The sequence below is a fragment of the Odocoileus virginianus genome, chromosome 16, assembly GCF_023699985.2.
Source record: "Odocoileus virginianus isolate 20LAN1187 ecotype Illinois chromosome 16, Ovbor_1.2, whole genome shotgun sequence".
In the NCBI taxonomy this organism is placed as follows: Eukaryota; Metazoa; Chordata; class Mammalia; order Artiodactyla; family Cervidae; genus Odocoileus; species Odocoileus virginianus.
The window spans coordinates 18,091,755-18,109,357 of record NC_069689.1 but is presented as its reverse complement, the minus strand read 5'-3'; the positions used below and the strand labels follow the sequence as shown (position 1 = coordinate 18,109,357).

Genomic DNA, 17,603 nt, shown 5'->3' with positions numbered 1-17,603 from the left:
ATTGGAATATTGAGATGCCTCTTTTGAAAATGCTGCCCTTTGTGACATGGAAATTGAGGGGCAAACTTGTAACAGTTTGTTCCACTCAACTTATGAATAATTTGGTGCCTGAATAAAATGCCCAGCTGGGCTAGACTTGGGCTGGTGTAGGAACCACCCCAGACTGTGTTCCATGATGCTTTTGTTGAAATGCTTGTGTAGACACAGCCTAAGAGAGAATAACCTCTTAAGTGTAATTTTGACTTTCTCTCCCCAATTAGAAGAAGATAGTGTTTTTGATGAATCTGATATTCATGATACACCTACTGGACCCTGCAATAAAGAGTCTCAAACTTTTTTTGCAAGATTGAAAAGGATAGGCGGCAGCAAAATGGTGAAATATCAGCCGGTTGAGATGAATGTTCAGAGAAGTATGAATTTTTTCCTCTTAGTAATTTTATGCAGAAATGTTGTACTCTACCATTTGTTTGGGGTGAAATCTTAATTTTATTATGTTACTACACATTTTAATACTGTTGATTTTATATATATGTATGCATAACCAGTATATATATATACACACTTATATATATACGTGAATTGACAGATACATCATTAATGTCATGATTGTCTTAGAGGGCCATTGCTTGATTTGATTTGTTGCGAAATGTTTGCTTCCCTTCCACACAATTTGAATACGGTTTTCTAGATCGACCTCAGCCAAAAGCGATCCCCTCTCCAGCACACAAATGAATAGAGCTGAGGGGTTATCCTGAAGCCTGATTTTGGAAATAAGATCTTAAACTGCCATTTGGGGGTTCTTTCATTCCAAAGTTTTCTGGTTTTTGAAATTAGAATGAACCTGATGAAAACTTGGCCAGAAAGTCAGTTTTCCCTTTTGGTGGAGCTGGGGTTGTGATTATTATTGATGCCAATTGTATGCCCAAGTATGAGGGGAAAAGAAAGTTGAAATCTCCAAGTAAAATAGTACTAGCTTTTTCTGTTTTAATCAGGTGAAATAGAACTGGCTGAGTATAGAGACACGAGTGCATTACAAGACAACATTCTACAGTGTGTGAGAGAAGAAAGCATTCAGAAGAAAAAGCTGCGCTCTTTAAAACAAAAATCTCTTGATATAGGAAACGCAGACTCCCTCTTATTTACGTTAGACGAGCACCGTAGGAAGTCCTGCATAGACCGCTGTGACATAGACAAGCCTTCTGCCCAAGCTGCTTATTTTATGCAAAGACAGCATGACCACGGACGATCTAGACAGAATTCCGCTACAAGGCCCGACAATGCCGATATCCCCGAGAACCTAGCTGTGGAAGGTTTTCAAGAATCTCGGAGGCCGGTGATACCGGAAGTTAGGTTAAATTGCATGGAGGCATTTGAGGTGAAAGTTGATTCCCCAATAAAGCCTGCCCCCAAAGAGGATTTAGATCTGATTGACTTGTCCTCAGATTCAACATCCGGGCCTGAGAAACGCTCTTTGCGCTCAACGTCAGATAGCGACTCTCTTGTGTTTGAACCTCTTCCCCCTCTGCGAATAGTAGAGAGTGATGAAGAGGAGACCATGGACCAAGGGAACGAGGGCGCCTCTGGTCAGAACGCTGCCTCTTTTCCCTCCGTCCCCGGACACCCCTCTGGCCTCAGCCTCAGTACAACGCCCCTAGTGCAAGTGAGCGTGGAGGACTGTTCCAAAGACTTTTCTTCTAAGGACTCAGGAAATAACCAGTCCGCGGGTGACAAGGACGCCTCTCTCATAGCTCTGGAAGACCCCACAGACTCTGAAGAGCTAGTCAAGCCGGAGGAGCTGCAAGAGTTTTCCTATGGCAGCCCGCTCACGCTGAAGCAAAAACGAGACCTCCTGCAGAAGTCGTTTGCTCTCCCCGAGACGTCACTGGACGATAACGCTGAGCCCAGCCCGGAGGAGGAGAAGCCTGGTGGGCTGATGCCAAGTTCAGGGCCAAAAACTGTCCTCCTCAAGGTCCCTGAAGATTCAGAGAGCCCAGTGGAGGGTGAGAAGCCCAACGCCGTCGCTGAATCAGACACAGAACAGAACCCCGAGAGGAAGGCAGACGAGGAGGGAGCCGAGGAGTCGGAATTTAAGATTCAGATCGTCCCCCGGCAGAGGAAACAGAGGAAGATTGCGGTTAGTGCCATCCAGAGAGAGTACCTTGACATTTCCTTCAACATTCTAGACAAACTGGGTGATCAGAAAGATCCAGGTGAGCGCCTCCTTCTTTCTCCCAGCCTTTATGTTCAAGTCTGTGCCTCTTACTTGTGAGGGTCTTGGCACTAAGTATGCATCAGACTCTCGGCCTTAAAATGTCGGGGGCTGACGTTATCATTGCTTCATTATCACTCTGAACCCTTCCTGCTTACTGCAGCGAGTTGGATTCAGATGTGGTTCTTCTGGCTCCATAAATGTTTCAGTATTGGCTGTTCCTCAACTCTACAGTCAATTCTTGATCACCCTTGGCAACAAGAGGCAATGATAAATTAATATCAAGACATTCCAAATATCATTTTTGTTTTCCTCAAACAGCAAAAGTCATTAATTGAACTCTCTTTGCTTTCTTTTTTTTCCTCGCTATACTTCAGTGAATTATGATACAGACCAAAGGAGGAACAAACAGGAAGGGCTAAAATAAAGCAAAGAGTGCTTGGAATGATTGAGAATTGATTGTATAATCATTTAGGGTCTATAGCTGATTACATATTCCAACCAAATATCAGCAACCTGGCAGACATGGTGTGCCCTTGGGAACCAAAATGAGCCCAGTTACATCCCAGTCTAATCCATGGTCACCAGTTGATAGTGAAGCGGCCAGAGAACAAGATCTTCCTGCCTCAAATGCCACGACTTGTGTTTCTTTGGAGGCACTGATTCTATAGAGGGATTAACTTGAAAAAGTGACAAGTTGATAGTCCATCTCATCCTAAAACACAGTCCTCTGCTCTGTTACCATAATACTGATCAGAATGTCTCTTAATTTCTCAGCTCATATCTTAAAAAAAATAGAATAGGAATCTTCAGAAAAAATAGGAATTGGTCTGGGATGATTATTTTAGTAGATTCATAAACTGAAAGACATTGGGCACTGGCAAAAATCTTGGGGACATCTAATCACCCCTCATTTCCTACAGGAGGACACTGACCCTGAGGAGGTGATGTGCCTGGCTCTGGGTCGTCCATCACTTCTCCCTCACTCCACAATAAAAGCAGCTCCCGAGAGAATAGGCTCGGCCTTTTTATTTGTTCCGGGCATTTCCTGAGGTTTCCAGCAGTTCTCTGCCTCATAAGACAGACCTGTGTAATCTCAAAGCTGCCGTGTAAAAATCTGTTGAATGAACATGAATGTAGTTGGAAAAGGTCATGCTCCAGCAAGGCAGGGGGGGAAGAAAAAGATTCTCATGATAACAAGAAAGTTTAAGAGTGTTTCTAAGGAAACTGGGACATCTTTTTATTATTTGGAGCCAAGAAAATTTTTGCATATAGATGGAGGAAAGCACTGACCTATTATAGAAACTATGGAGGTCTATAGGTGGATATATAAAGAACCTTGTAAAGTCTATGAGGGTATGGCAACCCATTCCAGTATTCTTGCCTGGAGAATCCCCATGGACAGAGGAGCCTGGCAGGCTACAGTCTGTGGGGTTGCAAAGAGTTGGACACAACTGAGTGATTAAACACATAAGGTCTATATATGGGTATGTAAGAAACCATTTAAGGTCTATAGGGTGGGTATATAAGAAACTATATGAGGTCTCCTGGGTGGGTATATATGATATATAGGTTGTATATAGGTTGCCTTATGTATCTTTTCATGTATCTGTGTGTTTGCCTTCTTTATTCATCCTTAGGTCAGATTGTTCCCCAGGCTGCCAAGAAGGAGATTGGTATTAAATTAATATATTTATTACCAGAATAAGAAGGGAAGTATCTGACAATTATGATGACATATATTTAAAGTTTTCATAGTATAGATTATACTATCATAATAGTTTTATATCTGTATAGTGTCCCACAGATCACCCCTTCCTTGCTGGGGGTTGGAAGGAGGCTCACGTGCTCAGAGTAAGACTCAGGCTCCCCCAGACCCTCTTGCCTCTCTCAGTGGTAGTCAAGGGAGACCAGACTTACAGCCTTGCTGTTGCAAATCACCTTGAGGCTATCAGGTCTCATGGCATTGTGTACTTTCCCTCTGTTCATGTCAGTCCCTGCAAGAAGCCCCAGATCTCCCTTTTTCTCTCTCACTCCAGTTTCCATGAGGCCTTGCGCATGTCCTGTCCAGCACCTTTCTTCCATCTTATCCCAACTCCTGAAATTTTTCCTCCATAAGAAATGCATCGTGTTTCATGAGCAAAATCCATTATATGCTCTCTCTGCTGTTTCCTTTACCTTCCTAGTCAAATGAAAGTCCAGCTCTTCCTTGAAGATACTATGTCCTTAGGCTAGGGCCAAGGTGTGGACACCTTCCTTGCTCATCATTTCCCCTTTCAGACTATTTCCACGGTGTCTCTAAAAACACTCAGCTCTGAATCTCACATTATTTACCCCCAACTTTCTCACTGGTTGACAGTTTTAACACTGGGCTCATTTTTACTCTTTTCCTAAACTATTCCTGTCTCAATTCTCATTGATTTCAATATTAGTACAGAGAATACAGGGTCTTAGTACAGTGTCTTCTGACACCCTGGCTTCTCAGCTCCTTGAATTCATCTTCTCCAGAGACTGTTTTTCATCTTCCACTGTTGCTCAGTTCCTCATTCCCATGATCATATCACAGAACTTGTTATTATCAGTAGCTGCAGACTGTCCATGATGTCAGTCCAATGTCTCCCATTCTCTGATTACCATTTCCTTTCTCTCTGGATAGCACTGTATTGATCCTGTTGCCTTTCACTATCCCTCCCCTACTTCATGTCTTTTCTTCTCGAGTCGATTATTATAATCCCTCCCTGCCTCCATCATCCCTGACCTTTGCTTTTTTCAGACTTGCTTGGCTAAACACAACCCTTGTCAAATCTGTCTTTCCATCTACCAGCACCTGTATCTATCAGATGAGTGTGACTGGAGGAAAACATGTAATAGCATTGACTGATCTCAGTTTAAATTCATGACTACAAACATCAACTAGGTCCTTCAAGCTACTTGGCAATCACACCGTGTATCCCTCCTCCATTTACGTTTCCATCCTCCTGACATAGCAGCTTTTCCTTTCAAGCTTTCATGTCTCTTTCTATTTGACCTAATCAGGAGAGATATCCACATCCTCCTCCCCCATTATCTGCCTCCCTTCTGTCGTCTACACTCATACACCTGGGCTTCCTAGCTATAGGTGAGCTGTGTTTTGGTCTGAAGTCAGCCTTTCTGCGTGTGGATGCAGTTCCATCTCTCTTACTTACTCAAGAATGTAGGCCACGAAATTCTCCCCTCTTGCTCTTTCCTTGGTTTTTTCTAAGATATGTTTGACTCGAGATACAAACGTCATCTCATTTATCTCTCTTAAGAAAAATTCCTGATCCCAATTCTCCCAATTGTTATTTCATTTTGCTTTCTCCCTTTTAGCAAAACTTTCCCCCCTTTTTTACTGATGTAAAATTGATACACAATATTATATTCATTTCAAGTGTACAACATAGCAATTTGACATTTACATAGTACGTTACAGTGATCACCATGATAAGTTTAGTTACCATCTGTCACCATTTACAGTAAAACAATATCATTGACTATATTCCCTATTCTGTATATTATTCTGTGACTCGTTTTATCACTGAAGCCTGTGCCTCTTAATCCTCTTTACTTATTTTGTGCATACCTCCATCCCCCTCCTTTCTGGCAACCACCAGTTTGTTCCCTGTATCTATGAACCTGCTTCTGTTTTGTTTGTTCATTTTGTTTTTAAGAATCCACATATAGGTGAAATCATATAATATTTGTTTTTCTCTGTCTGATTTACTTCACTTAGCATAATACTCTCTGAGTCAGTGTGAGTGAAAGTTGCTCAGCCGTGTCCAACTCTTTGCAACCCCATGGACTGTAGCCCTCCAGGCTTCTCTGTCCGTGGAATTCTTCAGGCAAGAATACTGGAGTGGGTTGCCGTTTGTTTCTCCAGGGGATCTTCCCCACCCAGGGATTGAACCCCAGTGTCCTGCATTGTAGGCAGATTCTTTACCATCTGAGCTCCCAGGAAAGTCCCATAATACCCTCTAGGTTTTAGCAATACTTTTAAAGGAGATATCTATAATATCACTATCTCCAGTTTAATTCCTATGAAGCTTCCAGAGTTCACTCAAATGTCACTTGTCAAGCTCACCTGTGGCTTCCACTGTTAAATCCAATGGTCAGTTCTTAGATACTATCTTCTGACTCAGTAGTTTACAAAGTTTTTCACTCTCATTTCACTTGGCTTCTAGGATACACATTATCTTGGTTTTCTGCATATTCAATGGTCATTCCTTCTCAATCTGTTTTGTCGATTGCTCCTTATCACCCTAATGAGGGAATCGCCTAGGGTCTTTGTCCTTGGTCCTTTTCTCAGTTCTGCCTACACTGGTATTGGTGATCTCATCTAGTAGTGGCAATCTCATCTAGTCTTATGGTTTTCCATATTTTCTGTATGCTGAGGCAACTCCATTAGGTTCCTGCTCCTGGAATAATGCTGCGTAACAAATAATCATAAAAATACCAGCAACATTTAACAATAAGCATTTCTTCAATTCCAGGGCTATTGATTATCTGTGGATCAGCTAACCTAAGCTGGACTGGGTGGCCAGCCTCCTCCTGGTACCCGTGAAGGCTGGAAATATTTTTTTTATGGTAATGGAAGAGGCTTGAGAGCAAGCCCAGTTTCATAAGAGCTCTCTAAACCTTTGGTTGTATTATCCTGCACACATTCCATGAGTCAAAGCAAATCACCTGGATGGACCAAAGTCAAGAAGAGAAATATATTCTGCCTCTTCAATGGGAGGAATTTCTAAGTTACAGGTCATTGACTCAGAGAGGAGTGAAGAATTGGGGCCGTATCTGCCAAATATTGCAAGAGACATACTCATACTCAAAAAATGATCTGTTGTTTATCTAAAATTAAATTTTAACTGGGTGTCCTCTCTTATCTGGCCACTTTAATCTACCTTGTAAAATCTACCCAGAATCTGGCCCTTTCTCACTGTCTCCGGTGCTTCCACCTTGGTCTGAACCATTAACATCTCTTATCAGGATCAACTGCTATAGCTTCTTAGCCCGGCTCCTGCCTTCTTCCCTTATTGCCTTCGTATCTTCTCAGCACAGCAACCATAGTGATCTTAAAAACATGAAATCTCGTGTTTTTTACTCTGTTTTTACAGAAGAAAAAGTAAATTTTTACCTTTACTCTGCTTAAATTCCTCCATTGACTCTCATTTCTATCATATTAGAAATTCAAGTCCTTTAAATGGCTGGAATCTTGTGTGTCTTAATTCTCATTAGTTCCCTGACTTCATTTTTCAATTAATTAGTTCTCTGACTTCATTTTTGCATGATTCTCTCCATATTTCTTCTATTCAGCCCCAGTGGCTCCTGTCATTTATTGAACATTCCTTTTATTTTCCTATCTTGAGGCTTTTACACTGGCTGATCCCTCAGCCTGAAACTGTCTTCCCTAGATACCCGAAAATGCCTGGCTTTTTCTCTCATTTTGCTTAATTCTCTGATCAAACATCAGGTTCCCAATGAGGCCTGGACCATGCCCTTCTATCCCTACCTGGCATCTTAGAATCACTTTCTCTTCTGCAAAGACTTACTCTCCTAACATATTATTACTTTTATATATGTTAATTATTGTCTGTTTTCCCCACTAAAATGAACGTTCCAAAGGCAAGGAATTTTCTATGGTTTGTTCTTTGTTTATATCCCAAGTGCCTAGTAGAGAGCTGGCAAATATTTGATGAATGAATGAATCAATAATATGATATTTTATTTATATCAGTATGAAAAATTGAATAGAAAAATTTTCAGCTAAGTGTATATCTCTATTCAAATATTTGTTGTCAAATTATATATAGATGGAAGGCTTCATAAAAGCCTTAAGAGGACTGACTTTTGGTCAGTCCCATAATGATTTAAGACTGAGCAAAAATTTCCTGGCTCAAAGAATCTTCATACACTAATGATTATTAATAACTGTCTTACAGTAATGACACTTCTTTGAAATTAAAGATGCCAATGATTTTAATAAGCATATCCAAACTCTAAAAGTCTCAGTAGTATATCAAAGAATTCTTGCCTTTAAGCTTTCTCATCCTGCATCACTGGTAAGGTTATTATACCGTGTGTGTGTGTGCTCAATTGTGTCCAACTCTTTGCGACCCCGTGGACTGTAGCCTGCCAGGCTTCTCTGTGCATGGAATTTTTCAGGCGAGAATACTGGAGGGGGTTGCCATTTCCTTCTCCAGGGGCTCTTCCTGATTCAGGGATCGAACCCATATCTCTTGCATCTTCCACATCAGCAGGCATATTCTTTACCCCTGTGCCACCTGGGAAGCTACTCTTACTATTATTATTTATGGCATTCTAGCAGCAAATATAGAGACAAGTAAGAGTAAGAGACATATTGCGCTTGTTTTTAACTAGTGGTTTGTGGAGAATACCTAGGAGAAAAACAATAACCTAATCTTCAATATCTTAATGACTAAGGAATTTAAAATGAATAGTAATTTTATACTTTATATTGGAGAGTTTGGGAAACACTGTAACAATTATACTTTTTTGTTATCAAGAAATTTCTTATCTGACAATCACATCTATTCAGAAAGACCTCTGAGAATGAAAAATAGATGTTCCCAAATCAATGCTTAAAAGCTTTTCTCCTCAGCCCCAACCTAGGATGTATTTTACTTTCATTTCCAACAGTTTAATAATCACCCAATCGAACAGCGTCTGGATGCTTACATTGTATGTGTGTGTGAATGTATGGTGACTTGCTCTGGGGCGAGAACAAACAATTAGTAATATATCGCAGAGGAGGAAACAGTTGTCATGAAGCTTATGGATTTGAGGTCTTTTAGGGTGGACATGTTGTAATCATGGAAACCCTAGTGGTAATTCCAGACTGCCCATTGAGTTCAATATATAGAGAGTATTGCTTAAGATGGCAAGGAGGCTTATGAAGAATTTTAGCTGTTTGCTGTCATAAACTATTGAACTTTTAAAAAACTTTAAAGAGTCATCTTCACCTAGAATAATGTGGGACAGCTTGTTTCTCATTATGCACAGATGAAAAAGACAGTATTATTTTGCAGGAAATATTTCAGCTTAGATGCTTCTGTCAACAGCAGAAACAAATGATGCAGTCTGTTTCTTGCTCAACTAATAAAATAGAATATAATAAAATTTTGTTTTATTTTATAACAAAAGAGAAAAATCTGAGTTACTAGTAAGTAATTATTCTGACTTAGATACAGTCCCTGCTCTTAAATTACTTATGGTTTAGCAGAGGTTCAGTTCAGTTCAGTCAGTTCAGTCGCTCAGTCGTGTCCAACTCTTTGTGACCCCATGAATTGCAGCACACCAGGCCTCCCTGTCTATCACCAACTCCCGGAGTTTACTCAAACTCATGTCCATCGAGTCGGTGATGCCATCCAGCCATCTCATCCTCTGTCGTCGCCTTCTCATCCTGCTCCCAATCCCTCCCAGCATCAGGGTCTTTTCCAGTGAGTCAAATCTTCGTATGAGGTGGCCAAAGTATTGGAGTTTCAGCTTTAGCATCAGTCCTTCCAATGAACACCCAGGACTGATCTCCTTTAGGATGGACTGGTTGGATCTCCTTGCAGTCTAAGGGACTCTCAAGAGTCTTCTCCAACACCACAGTTCAAAAGCATCAGTTTTTCAGCGCTCAGCTTTCTTCACAGTCCAACTCTCACATCCATACATGACCACTGGAAAAACCATAGCCTTGACTAGACGGACCTTTGTTGGCAAAGTAGTGTCTCTGCTTTTTAATGTGCTATCTAATGTGCTATTATCTAATGTGCTATCATCACTTTCCTTCCAAAGAGTAAGCGTCTTTTAATTTCATGGCTGCAGTCACCATCTGCAGTGATTTTGGAGTCCCCAAAAAAATAGTCTGACACTGTTTCCACTGTTTCCCCATGTATTTCCCATGAAATGATGGGACCAGATGCCATGATTTAGTTTTCTGAATGTTGAGCTTTAAGCCCACTTTTTCACTCTCTTTCATTTTCATCAAGAGGCTTTTTAGTTCCTGTTCACTTTCTGCCATAAGGGTGGTGTCATCTGCATATCTGAGGTTATTGATATTTCCCCCAGCAATCTTGATTCCGGCTTGTGCTTCTTCTAGCCCAGCGTTTATCATGATGTACTCTGCATATTAGTTAAATAAGCAGGGTGACAATACACAGCCTTGACGTACTCCTTTTCCTATTTGGAACCAGTCTGTTGTCCCATGTCCAGTTCTAACTGTTGCTTCCTGACCTGCATACAGGTTTCTCAAAAGGCAGGTCAGGTGGTCTGGTATTCCCATCTCTTTCAGAATTTTCCACAGTCTATTGTGGTCTGCACAGTCAAAGGGTTTGGCATAGTCAATAAAGCAGAAATAGATGTTTTTCTGGAACTCTCTTGCTTTTTCAATGATCCAGCGGATGTTGGCAATTTGATCTCTGGTTTCTCTGCCTTTTCTAAAACCAGCTTGAACATCTGGATGTTCACGGTTCACTTATTGCTGAAGCCTGGCTTGGAGAATTTTAAGCATTTCTTTACTAGCGTGTGAGATGAGTGCAATTGTGCAGTAGTTTGAGCATTCTTTGGGATTGCCTTTCTTTGGGATTGGAGTGAAAACTGACCTTTTCCAGTCCTGTGGCCACTGCTGAGTTTTCCAAATTTGCTGGCATATTGAATGCAGCACTTTCACAGCATCATCTTTCAGGATTTGAAATAGCTCGACTGGAATTCCATCACCTCCACTAGCTTTGTTCGTAGTGATGCTTTCTCAGGCCCACTTGACTTCACATTCCAGGATGTCTGGCTCTAGGTGAGTGATCACACCATTGTGATTATCTGGGTTGTGAAGATCTTTTTTGTACAGTTCTTCTGTGTATTCTTGCCACCTCTTCTTAATATCTTCTGCTTCTGTTAGGTCCATACCATTTCTGTCCTTTGTTGACCTATCTTTGCATGCTTCCCCAATGGCTCAGTGGGTAAAGAATCTGCCTGCAATGCAGGAAACACAGGAGACATGGGTTCGATCCCTGGGTCGGGAAGATCCCTTGGAGAAGGAAACCCACTCTGGTATGCTGGCCTGGAAAATACTATGGACAGAGGAGCCTGACAGGCTACAGTCCATGGAATTGCAAAGAGTTGGACACGACTGAGCAGATAGCAGATGTTATGGACAGGTAAATAGACACTTGCATTTTAGTGTATTAATTTTGGTAAAGGTTAGGACAGGGTACTCTGGGATTACATACACACGATCCAGTTTTTTGTTTGAATGTGGGATGTGGGGGTGGGGATCCTGCTTGCCCTTTTGGAGGAGGAATTATCTGTACAAATTGAGATGTAAGTGATAGATGAAGGTGAAGTGGTAACATGAAACAGGTGGATTACCTGTAAGTGTCTTTGGGATTTGTATGAAAAGAAATCCAGTTCTTGAAAGGTGCAGGGGATATGTGATGTGAGCGTGCCAAGCCCTAGCTTTGTAACTGTGCTGTTTTTAATCTCTGAGAGGCATATTGACACATGCAGAGTGTAAAGTGGAAGCAACTCTCCGTGGAACTTTGAAGTCAGTGTCTATGAGGTTCCAGTAAAGTCATTAGTAGGGCCGGAAAGTGTGTAATGATTTCAATGGGAGTATTGGGCAAGAGGGGAGACTACATGGAAAAGTTTCTCAAACTTGCTTTTAGTCAGTGTCCTGAATCCTAAATAATATTTTTGTTGGTAGATCCTGCTACTAAAGGACTTTCAACTTTGGAAATGCCGCGAGAATCCTCGTCTGCCCCTACACTGGACGCGGGTGTGCCAGAGACGAGCAGCCATTCCTCAATATCAAGTAAGGTTTCCTTTGATGATCGTTTCACCTGTCCATCGATTGTAGAACATTATCTGCTGGCTTGTGTTCAATTTCACAGTCTTGGTATTGTTTTTTCTTTAACGTTTGTGTTAACTTCCTAGGTAATGCTATGTTGTGTGTTCTCAGAGACTATGAGATAGAGGCCCACTTTTGTCAGCATCTCAAGTGTTTGATAAATCAGTATGGTTAATGATAGGCCAAGAATCCTAATTTGTTATGGAATAATCACTGCATTTCATAATTCAGTAAAATAAGTATTATATATGACTGGATTAAACACAAGACGTGGAACTTGTTTTGGGACAAGTGAAAAACACCCTCTGTGACAGAATTTTTACATGAAACACCTTTGTTTAATTTGAATCACCTCCATCATTGACAAAAATTTTCTCTCAGTTGTCATCAAATAAATGTATCAGATATATCATGATTCCAAAGTTATTTCTGAATGTAGCCCTCTAGGATCAGAAAATTAAATTGGCATGAAACTTTACTAGATCTATAGGAGGCAACTATTTTGAAACTGCCTGTGTTGTTGGGTCCTAGATTTTCCCCATGAGGAGCTTGCATTCTATTGAGGTTTGAAAATAAGGGTGTCCACTTGGCTCAGTGGAGTCAATTAAGAGATTTTAGCATGGGAAATTCTCAGAGATACAAAGATACAAACAGACCTGTAATTTCTGCAGACCCTTGTCACATGTGCTGGTTTATTTTGTGTCCATGTGGATGCTGCCTCAAGGCTAGTGAATTTTCATTTGACCATCTTTTGAAGTAAAGATGACCTTGAAAACCAGATAAAGATCTTAACTTAAATGTTGGACTGGTAGTATGGAAAAACATCACCTTCATCATTCATTTATTCATGCTTTCATTCATTCAGCAACTATTTATTAAGAGTTTGCTGAGTGCCAGGCATGATGCTTGGCACTGATGATCAAAGGTGAATAAATAAGATATAACCTGTTCTTCAAGCATTTACAGACATAAATAGTAATAATAGCTACCAATTACCATGTTCCAGGCACTGTGCTGAATGGTTTATACACATTGTTAGTCTATTAAGTCCTCCCTTCGCTACTGTATGACATAGTATTGACTCAATTTTATAGACTAGGAAACAGAGGTTCAGAGAGGCTAAGTGACTTGTCTAAATTTGCACAGCTATTAAGTGATAGAGATAGAAATTGATGCTAGGTCTGTTTGATTTTTCAAGTTCATGGTATTTTTTATTATGGAACACAGCTTAGAGCTTCCCTGGTGGCTTAGTCGGTAAAGAATCCATCTGCGATGCAGGGGACCTGGTTTTCCCTGCTTTGGGAAGATCCCCTGGAGAAGGAAATGGCAACTCACTCCAGTATTCTTGCCTGGGAAATCCCATGGACAGAGGAGCCTGGCGGGCTACAGTCCATGGGGTCGTAAAGAGTTGGACACAACTTAGCGACTAACCGCTGCCTTAGAATAATTTAAATTCAGTTATAATAGAGATTATAGAAATCCTAAGAAAGTGTTTCCAAGTAACATTTATTTTCCCTTTTGATAGCAAAGACGAATGGCTCATCCTGAACCTAATTGTTCTTATTTATCACACACACAAAAATCTGTTTTAAAGCATGATAAAATGCCCATTTTTAAGTCCACATACTAAAATCATGAAAATGTATCTTCTCTTCCTAATTTGCAAGAGTCATCTAAAAAGAGATAGTGAATTACATAGTTAGAATTCCCAGTTGAGTACGATTGAGCCAGGATGAGTAACTCAGTTTGACTTCAGTGCTAGCTAAATGTATCACAAAATAAATGTGTCAGATAAATCATGACCCAAAATCATGATTGAATCCAGCCCTTTGGGATTTAGCATAATGCATAATTAAATTTCCACCTTTCTCCTCCTCTCCATTAAAAGCATGTATTGGATACACACCAGCTTTTGATGGTGTGTTCTTAGAGGACAATGCCAGGTGCTTTATACACTGTGCTAAACATTAAGAATTTTTACTCTCAGGGAATTCTTCTGTCTTTAAAAACAACTGATAATTGGAGAAATTGTTCTATCACTAGAGGTTTTTAATCTTTCTTTGATTTTGTCTGATAGATGCTAATTTTTAAATTTGGTAAATCTCAAAGATTTCCACTTTTGAATTTTACATGAAATTTGTTAAATTTTCTGAAAGATTGCTGCCTTTGAATTTTACCCAAAGCTGCACTTTCAAGTGAATCATGAAGCTGTAAAATTTACCAGTCAACCCCAAGAATCAGACTTTTCATATTACTTTGCATAGTCATTTCTGTGAATTCAGTTAACATGGAGCCCAAGATACAAGAATTCCCTTCACACCCCTCTCTTCTGCTGTTTGTCAGCTGATTATTTTGTAGCTGAACATGCCATAGCCACCATGAATGAAGCAGCATGTTAATTACATTAAAAATAATGTCATAATTGAGTTCACATCACTCCAAGTTGCTGTCTTGGTACCATGACTATGAAACCTGTATATAACATGTAAGGCTTTCTAAGGGCCATACAGACTTCTTGGTTTCTACCATCCTCTTCTAGACCGTATAAATTTTAGAGCTTCAGTTTCTGAAGTTGTCCTTATAAGAAAGTAAATAACCCCAAATTCTCAAATATCTAGTTGTTTGGGATCATGTAGAAAAGGCCTTTCTCACTGGGCTGGTGACAGGTATTGGTGGGACCACTCACAGAGGAGAAGGGTAGGAGACAAATGGCTTTCTCACTCAGCAGTCTATTGGCAGAAGGGCTTTTCACTGTTTTTCTGGTTTGAAAATGCTTAATGTACTTGACATATCAATCATGGGATTTCGGTCAATGCCTAATTGCAAGATAAAAATGTTACCACTATTTCATTTAAAACAAAGACGTGTACTACAATATGCTTGTGGAATGTTATTTGATTCACATTTTTCAAACAGTAAGCAGAGGCTTATATAGAGATTGAAAACAGCATTGATTTTGGAGTCAACACATTTTGATTTTATGACCACTTCATTAACTCGTTGGTTCCAAGTAACAATTTCATTTGCTTCAATTTCCCTCTAAAAATTGGGGTTGATGTGTGTCATCCTACTCCAAAATATACATATACATATACAAACACACACACAGGACCTCAGGGGGATATCAGGAGACTGAAACCATGTATGCACAAGCTCCATTAAAGAAAGTTAAGCTATAAATTATATACAGAAGTAGTAGTATCTATCTTGAGTCTTTTGAGGAACAAGAAGGAGTATATAAATGAAGAAGTAAATGAAAATATTATACTGTTATAACTGGGGTAAATATTTACAGGCTACAGATGAGTGCTCATAGCCACTCTTTCTTTCTTTATTGAATAAAGAAAGGCACCAAGAATAGCATAGTGCTTTAGTCTTTCATCTGAACAGAAGCATACAACTTACTAAATGATTATAAATAGCGGATGAAGGTTCAATTAAGATTCTGTATGGCTGTGTAGAGCCTTTGTGTGCTGTGCATATTTATTCCCCTTAGTAATCATCTCCTAATTTCCTCCATATAGCTCAGTATAGGCAGATGAAAAGGGGATCCCTGGGAGCTCTGACAATGAGCCAGTTAATGAAGCGACAGCTGGAACATCAGTCTAGCGCCCCCCATAACATCAGCAACTGGGACACTGGTGGGTCAAGCTTTTCTTCTTGTTTTACCTCTCAGATTAGGGAATGCTACTTTCTCTGTGTCCCCTCTGCTTCCTTGGGAAGGAATAGACTTTATCTTGTATTCTGTGGTTCAAACATTTTTTTAAAACCTAAGGTAATTAATAAGTCTATTTAAACTTTCTGAGTGTTCGAGAGCCACAGGTTCTTCCATCTAAGCTGGTCCAACTCTTTTATTTTTTTTCCTCTAAGACTCAGATTCAAGATAATTTTAGGCCATTTCTTTGGGGGTTAAATGATGTAAATGCATAAAGGAGGGTACAGAACTATGATTTCATGTTGCAAATTAGAAAACAAAACACCAGATTATCAATATTCTCTGTTTTATAAGTGATGATGTATCAGAAATAAGGGACTAATGATAGTAATGATGACAGTCATAACCAATGTCAGCTTAGTGACGTCATGATCTGCGGGTAGGCCTGGGAATATGAGCTCTGTGTTTTAGTTAGCAGGGTCACCAGGTTGCAGCTGCACACCCTCATGCTCATACGATGGAACTGCCTGTAACCTCAATTTTAAAGTAAGAACTGACTGCCATGACCTGTCTATTTTAAACATGATCACCCTGCATTTTCTAAACTTCGTTACCACGTTCTGCACATGTACTACTTCCTCGAGCCAGTAGTACTGCCGCAATTTTGCTCTTTTGAGTGCGTGCCTTTCCTTTTTTTCTTATTTTAATTAAATGGGTCATTTGATTACAAGATTATATTTGTGAAAGCTTATCACAAGATGCACACACTATGAAAATGTCAGGATTTACTAGTGTGATATGCTCCGGGGGCCAACACTTGGATAGGACTATTTTCAAATCTTGGTTAGTACTGTCTGGCTACAGTTGTGTGAAATTATTTTTATAGCCTTCCTTATGACCAGGAATTGCAATGTCCACAAGACCAAAATATTAAGATCTGTTAATTTCTCATAGCCATAATATCTACATAGATTTCATCTTATTTTCCCTCACTATTCTTTAAAAAAAAGAAAAAAGAGAGAACACTTCTAGATAAATAACTCTTACACGCCATACCCAATCCTATACTTAACAGATAATTTCAACTCTGCTGGTCTTTCTAAGGTTCTTAACATTTGAAAGGTATAGTGTTTTATCTTCCTTTTAGTGATGAGTGATAGTGAATAATGAAATGACCAAAAGCCAGTGGGTTAAGGGTGACAAGGAGAGAAGACACTGAATAACCAGCTTTGAGAGTTCACTGGGTTTGGGTGAAGCTTTTTTGTTCACACCAGAGGGGACTTTGTTTCTCTCTTTACTGAGCTGATGCTATGTCAGGAACTGACAATGGAAATATTTGTTTGGTTCATTCTCTGATAACTAAATACCCATCTTTTGATAGGTGCATCTGAGGCCCTGGAGATTTTTTTTTTTTATTATGCTACTACTGTTCTCTGTATCAAGCTCAGCCTAAGCTAACCATTGTAGATTCTGACTACAATTACAACCTGGAGTGGTCGACTCTGTAAAGTATAAAAAGGCAAATAGATATAAAATTCTCTTCCAAATTTTAATCTAGAAAAAAATCTACATGATGCCAAATAACCCATTTAACTGAGTTTTTCACTTTTCAACCAAACTGCAGCCTTGTTCATATCATTCTGATTTCTCATTTAATACTCGCCATTGACATGCTGTCTGAATTTCTTTCCTCTGAGTTTTCCTGGGCTTGTTTTCCATCCTCCAAGTTGATTCGCTAGTCACCAAGTCCTCCTGGAGCTTCATCTCAATATTCTCGCTTTTATTAGTATCATAAAAAGTTCCCCCCGAATCCAAGACCAGAGGAGAGTCGATGAGTGTGGAGCTTCATGTTAGGTGGCATGTCACTGTATACCACA

General features: G+C 39.9%; 1 protein-coding gene across 13 annotated transcripts in view; it reads left to right on the top strand.

Annotated features, from left to right (window-relative positions):
• The window catches only part of UNC79 (unc-79 homolog, NALCN channel complex subunit), a 270,926-nt gene that overhangs the window by 181,705 nt on the left and 71,618 nt on the right, over positions 1-17,603 (top strand). For 9 of the 13 annotated variants that reach the window (XM_070477922.1, XM_020875952.2, XM_070477919.1 and 6 more), the window contains 4 exons: positions 261-410; positions 993-2,210; positions 11,928-12,035; positions 15,596-15,712. In XM_070477922.1, coding sequence (XP_070334023.1) covers positions 261-410; positions 993-2,210; positions 11,928-12,035; positions 15,596-15,712 — 1,593 coding nt within the window. The remainder of the gene's footprint in view (positions 1-260; positions 411-992; positions 2,211-11,927; positions 12,036-15,595; positions 15,713-17,603) is intronic. The other 4 variants (XM_070477920.1, XM_070477918.1, XM_070477916.1 and 1 more) reach the window with 3 other exon arrangements.